The 15,480-nt window shown below is 32.5% G+C and overlaps 1 protein-coding gene across 1 annotated transcript in view; it reads left to right on the top strand.

The window, feature by feature from the left end:
* VGlut (Vesicular glutamate transporter) overlaps window positions 1-15,480 on the top strand; it is a 221,396-nt gene that overhangs the window by 193,144 nt on the left and 12,772 nt on the right. The window contains exons 3-5 of the mRNA XM_072521257.1: window positions 10,969-11,227; window positions 12,259-12,483; window positions 14,451-14,644. Of these exons, the coding sequence (XP_072377358.1) occupies window positions 10,969-11,227; window positions 12,259-12,483; window positions 14,451-14,644 (678 nt within the window). The remainder of the gene's footprint in view (window positions 1-10,968; window positions 11,228-12,258; window positions 12,484-14,450; window positions 14,645-15,480) is intronic.

Below are 15,480 nucleotides of genomic sequence, written 5' to 3'. Positions count from 1 at the left end.
TCGTAATAACTTCTATTCCTAACTTTAACCCCACTCTTGAGAAACAGACATTTTTTGGATATAAACTCGTCTCTCTCTGTTTTTCGCCTCTCTTATATATTGGTTCCCATATACAACAGACGCTTTTTCTCCACTCTCTCGATTGTCATCTACAATGGAAGACAATAAAATAATCATAAAAGACGTTTTTAGCCCGTGGCCGTCGGCTACTATAAACAATTTTTTCTCCCTTTGAACTGGTTAAAACGAAAAAGTAACGTAGATCCGTGAATCTGCTAGAGACAAATAAAATCCACCCCTTGTGAAACTTACTTATGTAAATACCGCGAGTATATACAACAGTAACATTGTCTGTAACATTTAATTACATCTTCTAATAATTTTCATCCACACCTATGATACAGTTCTAATACCTCTGAAATTATTTTAATGATTTCGTATAAATACATGCCATAATTGTACAATGGGTACACTACACCTTTGACATTTGGAAGAAACTGAAATGATATCAAGCCACAAACATTAACAGTGAACAAGTATCAATAACTGTGACAAGAACAGTATACGAAATGTACGAAGCGAAAATTTTGCTCCAAATATCGAAATCCATCGAAGTGAATTGGTTTATAAAGGCATTCTTTCTTGTTCAGTACCAACACTTTGATTGTTCAAAGGTAATAATGTACGTATTTATTTTAACATATAATCTTGAGTACATATTCCATTTTTAAAGTACCTACGCCACTGTTTAGAGACAGATTTTTGTATATATTATGTAGATAATTTTCAGTCAGCCTTCGGCTTCGTGCTGTTACCAAGGAACGGGCTTTCGATTGTCATGAAATTATCTCGTCTGTTATCAATGTCCTAGGGATATTACTACTGATAATAAATTTCTAACCTCAAAATGATACTGTACATTGATACTGTAAATTGGCTGTACAAACAAAAATGATATGGATGCCACAAGTACCTCTAACTGCATTTGAATTACACTTTCGTTTATTTTACGTAATGCTACTCTTATTAGATAATATAATGAAATCATCACTGGGCTATCAATCTCTATGAAGATCTATCTCTTGGTTAGCAATATGAAACAATAAAATTTCCTTTTAGTGTCCCCGACACTGGCTCTTTGTGATATGATTCCTCATCGTCGGTTGATTGCGAAGCACTTAGAAGCCGCAATGAATGCTGAGCAGAGACCACGAACGGAGCGTAACGAAACGATGGCGAGGAGAGCTGATGCCGGCAAGTGACGTCGAGTGGCTTCAGAATATGTTCCTTGGAAATTGCTTCTCGATCTAGAGGGCAAGAGACTACGACAGTTCTTAGAGAAAATGGAACGTGATGATCTTGCGTTTTAATGCATGCTCGGAGATTTATTATATTTCGATGAGAAAATTTTCTATAGAATATTTAAAAATTAGCACATTTAGCATAATTAGATAATTAGATCCAAAAGTATAATGAAGCTACAACCTACAGTCCCCACCTATTTTATTTTTTTCATTTTCAAACTAAATACTAAAGCGACCGTGCTTTAGATACTAGTAAAACTCAAACTACTGGAGAAGGTCATTTGATCACTGAACAAATAACTGTATAGAAAATCTGCTTTAAGTTATGCGTTTTTTTATCACCAAAAACATTTCTCAATAAATCTCACGTATTTTCTCTATATCTACCTCATTCCTGCAATATCATCATCAAATAAACAACTTTAGCTTTCTTGTAACAATTAATGTCTAACGTGTTATTCTCATAATAACGACATGACAATTCATTGGTAAGTTAGTCTAAAATGTCAGATACTGATAAATTACTAAACGGTACGCCTAGCTAAAAGCTAAATATTGCTAATAATTTATGTGATTCCGATGATGAAGAATCTCCTGAAGTAGGTGGCATTGAAAGTGACTCTGAAATTGAAGATCATCTTTGGGAAGCAAGTGAGGATGATCAGCAAGTAGTATTGAGCGATAATGAAGAAGAATGTGTAGCTACAAGTTCCCAGATTTCAGAGTGTTCGACAGGACGACAAAAAATTGTGAACGAAATAGTGAAGTGTGCAAATAAAGAAGCCGAAAAAGTTCTGGGGATAGAGAACTTGAAATATTGCGACTCTACAGGGCTGTATGCCTTTATTGGACTAACTGCAGGGCACCTGAGTGCCAACATCCATAATGTAGATATACTTTGGAGTAAGTTTTATGGACCTACTATATTTAAAGCTACAAACTTTTTGATCCTTCGGTGTCGGCTCTTCCTATCATTGCGAAGCAGAATTCACCAAGCGTTGAATTGTTCACCCATAGACAGGGAACATGAGCTGGGATTAGACCGTCGTGAGACAGGTTAGTTTTACCCTACTGAAAACTCGTCGTTGCGATAGTAATCCTGCTCAGTACGAGAGGAACCGCAGGTTCGGACATTTGGTTGACGCACTTACTCGAGCGGGTAATGGTGCGAAGCTACCATTAGTGGGGTTATGCCTAAACCCCTCTAAGGCCGTATCCTTTCTAATCAAAGGTAGCAACGATGTCTCTTGGAGTTCCGAGAGTTGAAAGGCTCAAAACAATGTGACTTTACTAGGCAATCGTAGTTCGCTACGATTGTCGCACGAGCCCCTATTTCCGTTGAGATTATCGGTTTACGGTGGGATCGATCCTTGCCAGTAGACCAGATCTTTAGACGGACGAACATGGGTATTATAATCTTTTCGATGTTAGAATCTCGGAATTGTCTGTAGATGACTTACGTACCTGGCAGGGTGTTGTACCTGGTAGAGCAGTTTCCACGCTGCGATCTTTTGAGACTCAGCCCTCAACTTGGAGATTCTTTTTGTCAGTTAGACGAGACTCCTGATATAAAAAAATAAAGAAAGCCGTTTTCGGTATAAATAGATACAATATGTTTCTATTTAGTACATTCTCTATGTTTATTATTACTAAAAAATAAAGATTTAATCTAGAGAATTTAAATTTAACTTTAATAAAAAATAAAAAAAGAATATTAGAAATATATGGGTAAATATGAAAAATACATTCAAGAAAAGTGGTGGGCTCGACGGACCCGAGTTGCCCGGTTACGTAAGTAAAATATATTGCCCGGATAATGGGTAAACGAACTCCATCAACTTTACAGCGCAACCTTCCTTTTGAAGCTTATTTTTGTAGTGGCGCTATTTCCATGACGCCGTGTCGTGGAGCTACTTTCGTGACGCTCCCCTCAGCATTTTACTATAGATAAAAAGTAATACAACGCCAGTATAGAAGCTTTGCTTCAATATCTTTTTTGTTTCTTAATCTTGCAGTAACGCGTAATGGAAACGCATAATGTAGCCGTAACAATAAAATTTTGCTTTTCTGAACTTGTTGTTCAAGACAAGTTTGTATAATATTGTGTTATAGTCAAACCACATAGTTTTGTGGATTACAGAAAATAAAAATTCAATCCTCAAACTGTTCCTATCAACTTTTTAGAAAAGTCGAAATTAAATTCCGCGAACAACGGACTATAAATCAATTTGAGTTTAATTTGCTGCATCCAATTATAAAATAAATGATTTTGTTTGATTCATCCTTTTTCGTTCATGTTTTAAAATTGCTGGAAATTGATGAGTTCAGTAGCGTACTGAAGCGACTTCAATATTACAGCATCAAAGATAGTGAAAATATATATGAAATCTCTATTGAAAACAAATTGTTTTACGAATTAAATATATCAAAATTTTGCAAAAATATAATACATTTTCCAGTATTGTTGTCAAAGTTAGACCATACGTTAGACAGAATGTGTATAACGGGTTGCATTTGGTCACAATTAAATTCGATATTAACAATATTTGAATATTTTTTATGATTTATTATTTAAAAAACAATAAAGTTGACGAAATATACTCAGTTGAAAAGAAAGTAGTAGTAATAAAGATGTTGTATTCAGGCAATAGTACGCGCACTGGCAGTTCTTTATTTAGCGTAAGATATAAAAATAGACCAATTCCAAGTCATTCAACACTGAAAAGGATATTAAAAAGGTTTGAAAATACTACGACCGTGTACCCTAATTGTATGTGTACAAGAAATATTGCAGAGGTACCAAGAAATTTAGAAAATCAAAACAAAATCAATGTATGGGAAGGGGAGGCACATATGGACAGAAGCACAAGTGGACAGTTGATTTTTTTCCGTCTAGATTTCTTTTCGAGTGGTTCTATAACAAATATGTCATATTTGATATCAGACAAGTGTCTGCAGTTTTGTTCTAGTCATAAACTAAAAACAGATATCCGGTACTTTTGAAAAACTATGCATATGGGACAGATGTGGACACCGTACAGGGGAACAAGTGTACAGTATCCAATTGTACCCCAGAGGTTATTTCAAAACAAAACAACCTAAAATATCTCTTTTTTTACCCTACAGTTCGAAATATGGTGAGAACCTACATCAGAAAAACTGATGAAGTAATATTCCTGAAAACGTAGTAGTTCAGGCCATTTGCAATATAAAAACAGGTAACCGATCAATCAGAAAGGTAGCGGAGAGATATGGATTGAAGAAGTGCATGTTACATAAAAGATTTAAAAAACTGAATCAAAAACATATAAATGATACAGAAATATTCGAAATAAAATTTTCATCAAAATATACAACACAGCAGAATTTTTTAAATGAAAATTTTCAAAAAAATATTTTCAAATTCGAACATTCGCATATGAATATGGTCTTAAGTTTGAAAAAAATGAATCTTTGCGAAAACCGGAGTCTACGAGTCTAGCCAGAAACATCAGTTTTAATAAAGTTAACGTAGACATGTTTTTTGATAACCTAGAGACTGTTTACAAAACGTACAAATTTACTAGTGATAGATAGAATCGTGAACGTAGATAAAAGCGAAGTGAATACTGTTCTGCAAATGCCAAAAGTGGTCGCAAATAAGGGCTATAAGTAAGTGGGACAAGCAGTTGGAGCAGAGAGAGGTGAGCAAGTGACGTTTGTTGGAATAATCATTGCCAATGGAAATGCTATTCCACCTGTTTATGTCTTTCCACGAGTGTGATTTAAAAAGTCATTCCTGACTGGAGCTCCAGAAGGTAGCAGGGATTCATCGAAGTTGTAAAACATATTAAAAAAAAACATGCATGCTTCTAAGGAAAACCCTGCGTTAATACTTTTGGATAACCATAATACACATGCAACGTTAGATGTTATATTGTATTGCAGGAAAAATGGTTTAGTACTCTTAACGTTTCCTCCACACACAACATATCGTTTGAAGCCTCTAGATGTGCGTCTATTTGCGCTTTTAGGGTCGTTGTCGTGTAGCATTCAACTTATGAATGTCTACACATCCGGGAAAAGCTATAACAATTTATGACATTGCACATCTAACAGCTCCAGCCTTTGACGAAGCATTTAATAGGAAAAACATTATTTCTGGGTTTTTAAACACTGATTGCTATCCCTTTAATAAATTATTTTTTCCTCAGAAGATTTCGTAGCAGCTGAAGTTACGGAAGTCAATGATGTATTGCAGCGAGATACCACAACTGATGATTGTCTAAATTGCAGTACGCTCTCTAATTTCGAAATGATTTTTACATTATCATCGGCAAATGTTCAACCACAAGTCAACAATAATTGTCAACCTGTTTTAACTACCGAAAAACAAAGTTCCAAAATTGTAATTATTTCCGATGTAAAACTTCCGGAACAAATTCTACCATACCCAAAGGCCGTGAGAATAAGTTCTGAGAAAGAAAGAAAGAAAAAAATTTCAACAATTCTGACCGCTACACCAGAAAAAAAAATAGATTAGAAAATGAAATAAGAGAAAAGGAGGAAAAAGAGAAACGGGCTCAGAAAAGAAAAGCAAGCAATATAGAAAAAAATCCAAATCCCATATTCGCAAAGTTTTTGATGAGGAGATATCAGATAGCGAAATTAAGAATTATTGCGAAAAATCAGATGATAGTCTTATGGAAGTTGAGACTGAAGATGGTAAAGATCTTGAATTGGATCTTACTAATATCCAGGAAGGGGATTTTGTTCTCATTAAATTTTCTACAAAAAAAAACACTCAAATTCTTAGTTGGTCACATCAAAAAGGAACTAGAAGAGTCAGAATTCTTAGTTTTTTTTTTAAATGACGCCGCGACAAGAAGTATTTATGACAAGTTGTATTTCCAGATCAAAAGGATTAGAGTAATATTTCTGCAAACCATATTATGAGAAAATTGCCAGCTCCTAAAAAAAATTGGGACAGCAAGATTCAGCTCCTTTTTTAGGTTTTCCATTCATTTTTATGGATATAATATGGGATAATTCAATGTATTATGTTAAATAAATATTAAAAATTGCCCTTATAAAAAAATTATTATTATTGTATTTCCATCAAAACAGATGGAAAATATTGTCTTGTCCACATGTGCCTTCCTTAGGGACACATGTGGACTAATTATATCTACTTGGAATTTAATGCACGTGCCCTAAATAATTCAATAACTGCCAAATTTAAATGTACACAAATATTCACAATATGTGAGTCTTACATTGAAGAAGCCAGTACTTTACAATGAATTTGATTTTGCGGTATAATTTTTTTTAATTTGTCCAGATCTGGCCTCCTCTCCCCTATTTGAAATCCTTAACAAATTTACAAATGCTACACCGTGAAGTATTTTAACGTATTTATGATTGTATGTAACTTTATAATAAGTGAAATAAATGAAAATTTAGTCGTAAAATGAATTATATACATATATTATTATCTCTAATTCAATTATAAAAAAATCTGTCGTGAAATATCTTTTCATACTTAACTCGAAATTACTAAAAGCTAGTCTTATCTAGTCTACCCAAGCATCTGGGCGGCTTCTGAATGCAGCCCCATGATAAAACTCTAGAAAGATAATTATTTCTATATTTTCGTGACCAAACAAAATTAAAAGAACTTACTACTAATACAAGTTATCAACACAAAATTTTACTTGAAAGTCTTAATTAACATGTGCCGTCATCGGAAACTAAAATAACTCTGCCCAAATCATGGCGTCTGCGTATTATTTATACCAGACTATGAATGAACCAAATGTTAATATAAACATTTTTTAATAGCTACTTTGAGATAGAAATTGCAATGTGTGTTTATAATCCAAAAATTGGTATTATGATATATAGCAGAAGTTATAGTACTTTGAAGACGAAATTAATTATATGGAAACTTGAAAATACGGCGTAGTTAGATGCAAAATAAACAGTCTACAAGATAATATAAGCATATCATGGTACATGACAATAAAAATTTATGAACAGTTATAACTAGAAAAATTAAAACGATCCATTCTATACCAATCATACTGATTTATTGTACATTCATTATTCACTAACTATAATAGTTCAGAAAGTTTTACTTATTTCTGATATACCCTCTTATATCAAAGCAACATCAAACCTTCTCATAGCGACGGTAAGTTCTTCCTTAGGTGCCTTATTGTGTTTGAAGGCAGCTTGGCTCATTGGTGTCATTAAGAGGTTTTTGAGGCAGAGACAAAGTCTGCAACTATTGTCGGTTTTCTTTCCGTTTTCTTTGAAGACTCATTGTTGACTCCTCCTGTGGTTTTATTTTGTCTTCTTGATTTTCTGACTTAGTTTGTCTCGTTCTATAATCCCCCAGAGTTTGCCAGCTCTCTGAGCATTAATTTCCCTCTGTATGAGCATCTCAGGATTTTCTCAGTGATCTGCGGTTGTTTAGTTGAATATACCTTATTCACACTTTCGTTTCTTATTAGTTTTCTAAACGCGTTGAATCGGACATGAGAACGTCAATACTTAGTTTAACTCAGGTTAGAGTTTTCTTGCTCCACACAGTCTAAAATCGGCATTGAAGATGATGATGACTTTTTCTTCACGTGCCATATCAAAATTATCGACGTTGGTAATCACCATTGCAAAGGCTTTTTGATGTTCTCCTACTTCTCGATTTTTTTTTGATGAATGACATTAAACTTCAACATATTGTCGAGCGTGATAGTTCTCATTAAATAATACCTCATATTTCACTACTTACTGAGAGATCATTAATTTGCCCCTAAATTATGATCTCAAAATGAAAAAATTTGGAAGCACACTATCTATCTAAAAAATAAAGCACAACAATGTTTGTTTTTGTTCCGGCTTAATCAAAACACCTTTAAAGCCTCCATTCCCATAATTCTTTTCAGCAAACTTCCAGAGCCCAACACCTTGTAATTCTAAGACGTGCTGAAACTCCAAGTTGCCGGATTATCCCTGCAAACTTAAGTAAATCGTAGATTAAATTACAGTGCTAAAATCCAACGTACACAAATTAAATAATGTGTGCGAAGTGTTTCCGTCTCTTTCCACCAATTTGTATCAATTTGGAGATTACCTTTTCGAGGCCAATTACATTCCTTTTTTATTCTCTTTTTTTAAGTAATATCAAGATTTTTAATTCGTTTAATTTACTATAGCATAAAAAATCAACAATTTAAACGGTTATGATGTTTGTATTTAGATAACAATACAAGAGGAATGAGAAGAGTTCTCTGCTTACCCATATTTTTGCTAATATTTTCAAAATATATTTTTTAACACTTTGGCTGCCACGTTACATATGTGCAAGATTCCATTGGGTCACGATAATGTTTTATTTTTTAATTATCTCTTAACTACATCAATTAAAGTAGTTAACACAATTGTTGTCAAAACATATTCGTGCGCATGTGTGTTCAGTATGTTTGTACCAAAAATATACGCCATGTGCATAATATTATATACATATTCAAGAGGGGAATTATCCTGTCTAATCTTGAAAATGAATACGAAGTTTAGTAATTCCATAGCATTAGTTGTAAAAAACATTCGTACCGGGCATTATATTTAAAAATCGATGGGATAATAATATGGATAATAAAGGAGAAATTTTAAAACAGACAACAACTTACATGTTGTTTCAAATGTTGTGATGACTTTCAAAAACAGCTCTAGCAAATGGCTTATTTTGAAATAAAAGGATCTAAACAATTAATTTTACTCACTTTCGGTGAGCCATGTTTGAAAAATATAAACAGTATATTAGGTAACCTCAACAATTTTCTAGCAAACACAGAATCTATACAAAAACTGATAGATTTGTTAATAAGATACAATTTTACTATACAAAAGGAACTTTAGAGCTAAGGAACTAGTAAGGAACTAGTATAACTAACAGAAAGTAGAGCTCCTTTAGAGTAATAGAATTTTCTAACTAACTTTCTTCTAACTTTTCTAACTTGATGATATCAAAATACAAATTTTTAATCCTTCTTCACTTATAAAACTATTACCAATAATATTAAACATGATATTTCTGAGTGTAGTAAAATTTAATAAACTGATACATACAATAAAAGTAGATTTGCCACTTCTACGTAACTCCAATGCGACGAATTCCCAAGGGTTCGATAAAAACACACTTAGGTAACCTAAAATTCAACAGGTTGGTAGAGCATTGCCTGTTTATTATTTAGACCCTCCCGGTGCTCGTAGAATTCTCACTTGTTACTCTCATCGGACATTTATTACCCCTATTACGCGACGTGCTCTTCGTGATTTCCATCGAAAAATTTCGGATATTTTCCTGCTATTGAATCTTCGTAGGTAATTGTTTTGCTTGTTTCCGAAATATATATATATATATATATATATATATATATATATATATATATTTTGAAAGGAGTACGAGTACGACCCTCTAAATTTAAACGTCTAAATTTAAATACACAATGTGAGTGAGATCTCATTGTAAATGAGGATATCGGTCAAGGAGAAAAAAACTATGAAAAAACTATTTCAATCTTTTAATAGAAAACGTTTCGTGCAGTATTTCTGCACTTCTTCAGTTCTAATGATTGTAAAGTCATATAAAGATGTCAAACAATGTCAAATGCATAGGTTTAGGTGTTAAAAAATACATTTGATAACTACAATAAAATTACAGTAAAAAACACATTAAAATTTTTTTAGATTTTATACAAACTTAAAAAAGTCCCAAAAATGTCACAGTATGTTAACAAAAAAAAACGATATAATACAATACAATACTTCTATTCTATCGCTTATATACAATATAATATTGAAACATGAAGACAGGAGAAAAAGTAACTTGTTTTAATTAGAGCTTAGTAAACAATTTAAAAAAATTAAAAATTTTTTATAAAAAAAGGAAAGTTAACTTTATTGTTGGAGACACCAAATCAATTAAAAAAGGCAACTATTTTTGACAAAAAGGGCTCAACTATTACGAAGAGAAGAACAAAAAATAATATGGCTTTCTATCTATGGAAATCAGACTTAGTACGAAAAATCAACTAGATAACAAAAATACTCGTTTAGACAGGACAGAATAGAAAAGTCAATTTTTTTTTATAATATAAATCTGATTAAAAAGGAAGGTTGGAAATATAAGGTACCGATGACCATTGACACGAAATTGTGTTGGGGAACCTAGAATTAGTGAATGTTAATGAAATGAATTGTGATATGAATTTATTACTCACCATGAGGTTCCTTTTGGAAAAGATTTTACATTGGATGCGAAGTGTGAAAATTGCTGAAGTTCTCGTTGAAATGAATATAGGGATTGAGTTTATAAGTATCAAAGTAGCACCGATGGTAGCTACTTTTTTTTTTCATAGAGGACAAAAACCGAAAATTTAGGCCCTGCCTTGATCGGATTTGGGTGTGCATAAGTTAAGTTAATGAAATATAACATTTAACTAGAAGTATTTTAAGGATTATTCAACAGCAAGGAGCGATAAATGATGCAGAGATTATCGATCTCAGTACGTCTGTTCATGGAGTTTTTTTCCCTTAATATGTGACACATTTCATCTTAGCAATATTCTGTAGCAATTCTATTAGCTGTATGTATTTCTGAAACTGTTTTTTTTTGTTCCAGGAACCAATACGACCAATTTACTCCGCCAACACTAAAACAGGAAAAAGGTGATGTTAATGCCAGTGGTACTATTGCGGACATCAGCTCACCAGACAGTTTACCCGACTATGAACGACCAGCTCCGAGAAAAATCGATGAATATATCAGAGCAGAGCTACCTTATCTCAGCAAGAGAGCTACGGTGGCTTTGCTTAGCTGTTTGGGATTTATAATTATGTTTGGAATGAGAACTAGCATGGGTCTTGTCAAAATCAAAATGGTAAGTTTTATATATTTTATATGCTCTGTATTATTGGTTTTAGTCTTACTAGGAGTAGTTTCTCAAACAACTTGGAAATTATTGGCAGGAGTGATAGTGGCCTATCAAATTATTTCCTTGTTTTCGGTATTATAATAATTTTAGATATTTTCCAATAATCTGGAATGTGTTTCAATCGAAATGGAGGGTTTATGAGATGCCTCAACGTAATAAAAGCTTTTTGGGCCCTTTTTTAAGTATTTTGCCAGTTATTCAATTGTATCCGAAAGCTTTTTTAAAAAATATTTGTACTTATTCTGCAATTTCCTTAAGAGTTACAAGTTTGATATTTGTTTGATTTTAACTTTTTGGACCTCATCATGTATGATGTCCTTTGTTCTAGTTCAAACGTTTTTGCTAAATGGATTGTAAATCCATATGTCCAATATTCTAATAAGAGTGGGTTATTTTAATATCCATCAAAAAATTAACAAATGTTTTCAAAATCAAGATTATAACAAATATTTTACTACTTCAAAGTTAATTTACGTTTTCTTTCGTCACGTTTTAATAGTTTAAAATTAATTTATATATTTTTTAATTAATTAAATGGCTTTGGTAAAGACCAATTAGCCAGACGATTTAAAGTTTATTTAATAATAATTTATATTTAAAGTTTATTACTCCACAAATTATGTTCATATCCTACCTAACTATGCTTAAGCAACTTGATTTAGACTATACATACTAACATAGACCCTTAATAGCAAGTTATTGAAAAAATCATCAACAGTTATAAACCTTCCTAAAAAACCTTTCAGTATCTGAGAACTATACCAGTACTAAGCTTTTTCCAATTTTTTATATTAAATTCCACGAATTTAGGGTGTTTAAGAGTAAATTGTTTTCATAAATTTGTAACTAACGCACTAAAAATAAAAATCTTCAATTTCTTTCTACTTCATAATGTTTTTCGATAGCTCGATATGTTTTAAGCAGAATATACGTAATTGATTATCACGCACTTTTTAACATTTTTGTTTTATTTTCAGAACAACACTTGGACTCCGGAAACACTTTCAGCGGTCGACGCTGCCATCTTCTGGGGTTATTTCGTGACACAGATTCCCGGTGGCCTAATAGCGGCAGCGTATCCAGCCAACAAGTTATTTGGAGCTGCAATAGCATCTTCCTGTATTCTTAATCTTATTATTCCGGCTGTTTATCAAAAACCGGACGTTCTTATCGTTGTTAAAGTTATGCAAGGATTAGTAGAGGTAAGTTTTACTCAGCTACGTAAATTAATATGCTCAGTTGCATAAAAAACAACCGCCTTAAAATGTTTACATCAACAAAACAAATTTCGATCTTAAATAACTTTTTTATTTATTAACTTGAAATCATATAAGAGATATGACTATGTCTATGTGTATTTCTTTAAAGCAAAGTAAAATTAGAACTGTAAGAGTAGGTGAGAGACGAATTATGAATACAGTAATCGTACCCTTATATCCTAGTTTCCAGTTGACTTTGGTAAAGCTACCTCCATATTTCTATCGCCCATCGAAAAAAGTGTCAGAATAAATGTTTAAGAAATTCGAGTAGTCGCGGTCCAGGGACGTATCGTATTCTTTGTTTCCTTAATGTGTAAAAGTGAAATGTCAAAAAATTATCAATCTGTCACCCTGTCGGACGAAAAATTGTAGGTGATTTTCCCATAGTCTAAACATTTTTTTTATACACAGATAGAAAATTTCAAAAAACAAACAAGAAAAACATTTACAACTACAGTAAAACTACAATTATAACGACCATTTCAAAACAACGAACTTTCAACACAACTCGAAATTGAAGCAATGCGCATTTGTATACAACCTCGTTGCAAAAATGGCAACTAAATAAAAAATTTGTAAGTCTAGTCCCTTTAAAGATAAGTGGATAAATTTCTGTAAGATATGTATACAAGTGTTGCTACGCCCCTGGTAGCAATTTACTTACACTTCTTAAAGTATACCTAAGTAAATTCTCCAGCAAATTCTCCTAAAAGCCGAAAATCTATTCAAGATATTTTTACCCATAGATTAACTTTCTCCGACCAATTCCAAAAATTTCCCTGTTAGACAAGAATTCAAAAGGTTGGTTTTACCTACCTCTGTATAGAACTATCGAAGTTGTCCCCCGACCCCCGCAAATCCCTTGCAATAGTCAGATATTGAAAATCGGATTTTTAGTCAGTATAACATTGTAGTCCAGCTTAGCTGGTCGCTCTCGCAGATTAGTTAGTGTTTAGTTTCGTATTCGATAAAATTCGGCGCATTTCTGATTTAAGAGTTTAGACTCTCGCGTAGTCAGTATCAAATTATATCCCAGCTGAACTGGTCGCTTTTTGTTTTAGAGTTTTATCTCTCGCATTTTAGTTATCGTTACATAGCTCATAGTGAAAAATCGAACGCCCAATATTAATCAAGTATATTTATATAAAAGAAAACGTCCTTAGTTGAAGTGATAATTATCAGTAACATTTTAATCTGGATCAGTGCTAGTGTAGTGTGTCAGGGACTAGGGTATGGACAGTGATCGGCTGTTTTCAATAAAAGAACTTGCGCTAAAACTTTGGATAGATAATAATTTAGTTGTAGTAACATTCAATTATTAAACTACGTATTGTTTAAACTGATTGTGGTCTTATTTCCCACGCCAGTGGTTGGTCCTTCAAGTTGGAAGTAATTACAAGACTTAGTACTCTCTAAATGGTAGCAAGATCGCCATCCTAATTTGTTGAACAAATATCCGTTTAATTCTACCAATAAGCGCTTGCCGGTATTTTAACAATCGTATTACTCATTGTAAATTAATCATTTTAAAATTTAAAAGTAAACACCCGCATATTAGTACAGTTAAAATTAACACAGACAATAAATATCAATCAAGAGAAATTAAACTTTTTTTTTCTACTTTTAATGACAAAAAAGTAACTTCATTAGAAGAACCGAATTCAAAATTATTCTGCACATTATATTTGAAGCATTCTTTAGTTAAAGCATCTCATTTTTAGTATTTGTTTGAATTTGTTGAAGGACAATAGACATATGGAGACAGCTATATAAACGTTTTTTAGATATTTACCTTACACGTATAAATAATTTTAATAGTTTACTCACCCTTAATAAATCACTGTATATATATACTAGTTGGTTCAATTAAATATTATTTGAGAGATAATTTAAGGCATCTTGATTTGCAGGGCGTTACCTATCCAGCATGTCACGGTATAATGAGACATTGGGCCCCTCCATTAGAAAGATCCCGTCTAGCAACCCTTGCCTTTAGCGGTTGTTATGCAGGGGTTATGTTCTCAATGCCAATTTCTGGTGAACTTATAGAGCACTTCGGACCTCTAGCTCCGTTTTACTTTTACGGGGTAATGGGTATATTTTGGTAAGTTAAAAAATGTTACATATTTTAATTTTTAACTAAATTTTTTGTTCGATAAATAGATTAGAAGCTAAATAAGGAATTCCAATTTAAAATTTATGATTTTCTGTAAGTCGTCAAGAATTTCAAAATTCCTGCTTAATAATTTATTATATACCCCCTAAAGGTAGGATCTTTCATAGGATAACTAAAAAATTTTGAGCATAGTGCCATTTTTGCAAGATAGAAAAAGTAACGACAATATGCTCCCCTTCCCCTTCGAAAAAAAAGGAAGGTTATCTACATTATGATGAAAAATAATAAAAAAATTTTACCATTACCTTGTTTTCGTTCTTTCCTTTTTGGTCCATTATTGATAAGAGATGTTTTCTCTGATATACTCTGACAACTTTTTAACATCTAAAACTATTATACTTGATATTGCTTTACATCTGTATGTTAAAATACAATCATTAAAACTGAAGAAGTGTAGAAATACGGCACGAAACATTTTCTATTAAAAGACTAAAATAGTATTTTTTTTTTCATTTTTTTCCTTTCTATTTTACCCTGAGATATACTAGTGAGTTTTAATATTTTTTCTTTATTCACCAACATTCCCATCATGAAACCATTTCCATCTTGAAATCTAAATATCAAATCCTAGAAGACATATTATCTCTTATAAAACACTGCATGTCTAATACATACTTTTCATTCCAAAATCATTTCTATCGTCAAATCAAAGGTGCCCCAATGGGATCCCCTCTCTTCCGTAATCGCTGATATCTACATGGAACATTTTAAAACAGCAGCTCAGTCCTCATCAAATCTCAAACTCACCTGCTGGTTACGGGACG

This window comes from Diabrotica undecimpunctata, chromosome 2 (genome assembly GCF_040954645.1).
Source record: "Diabrotica undecimpunctata isolate CICGRU chromosome 2, icDiaUnde3, whole genome shotgun sequence".
NCBI lineage: Eukaryota > Metazoa > Arthropoda > Insecta > Coleoptera > Chrysomelidae > Diabrotica > Diabrotica undecimpunctata.
Note: the sequence above shows the minus strand (reverse complement) of the source record. Positions and strands in the feature narration are given on the sequence as shown.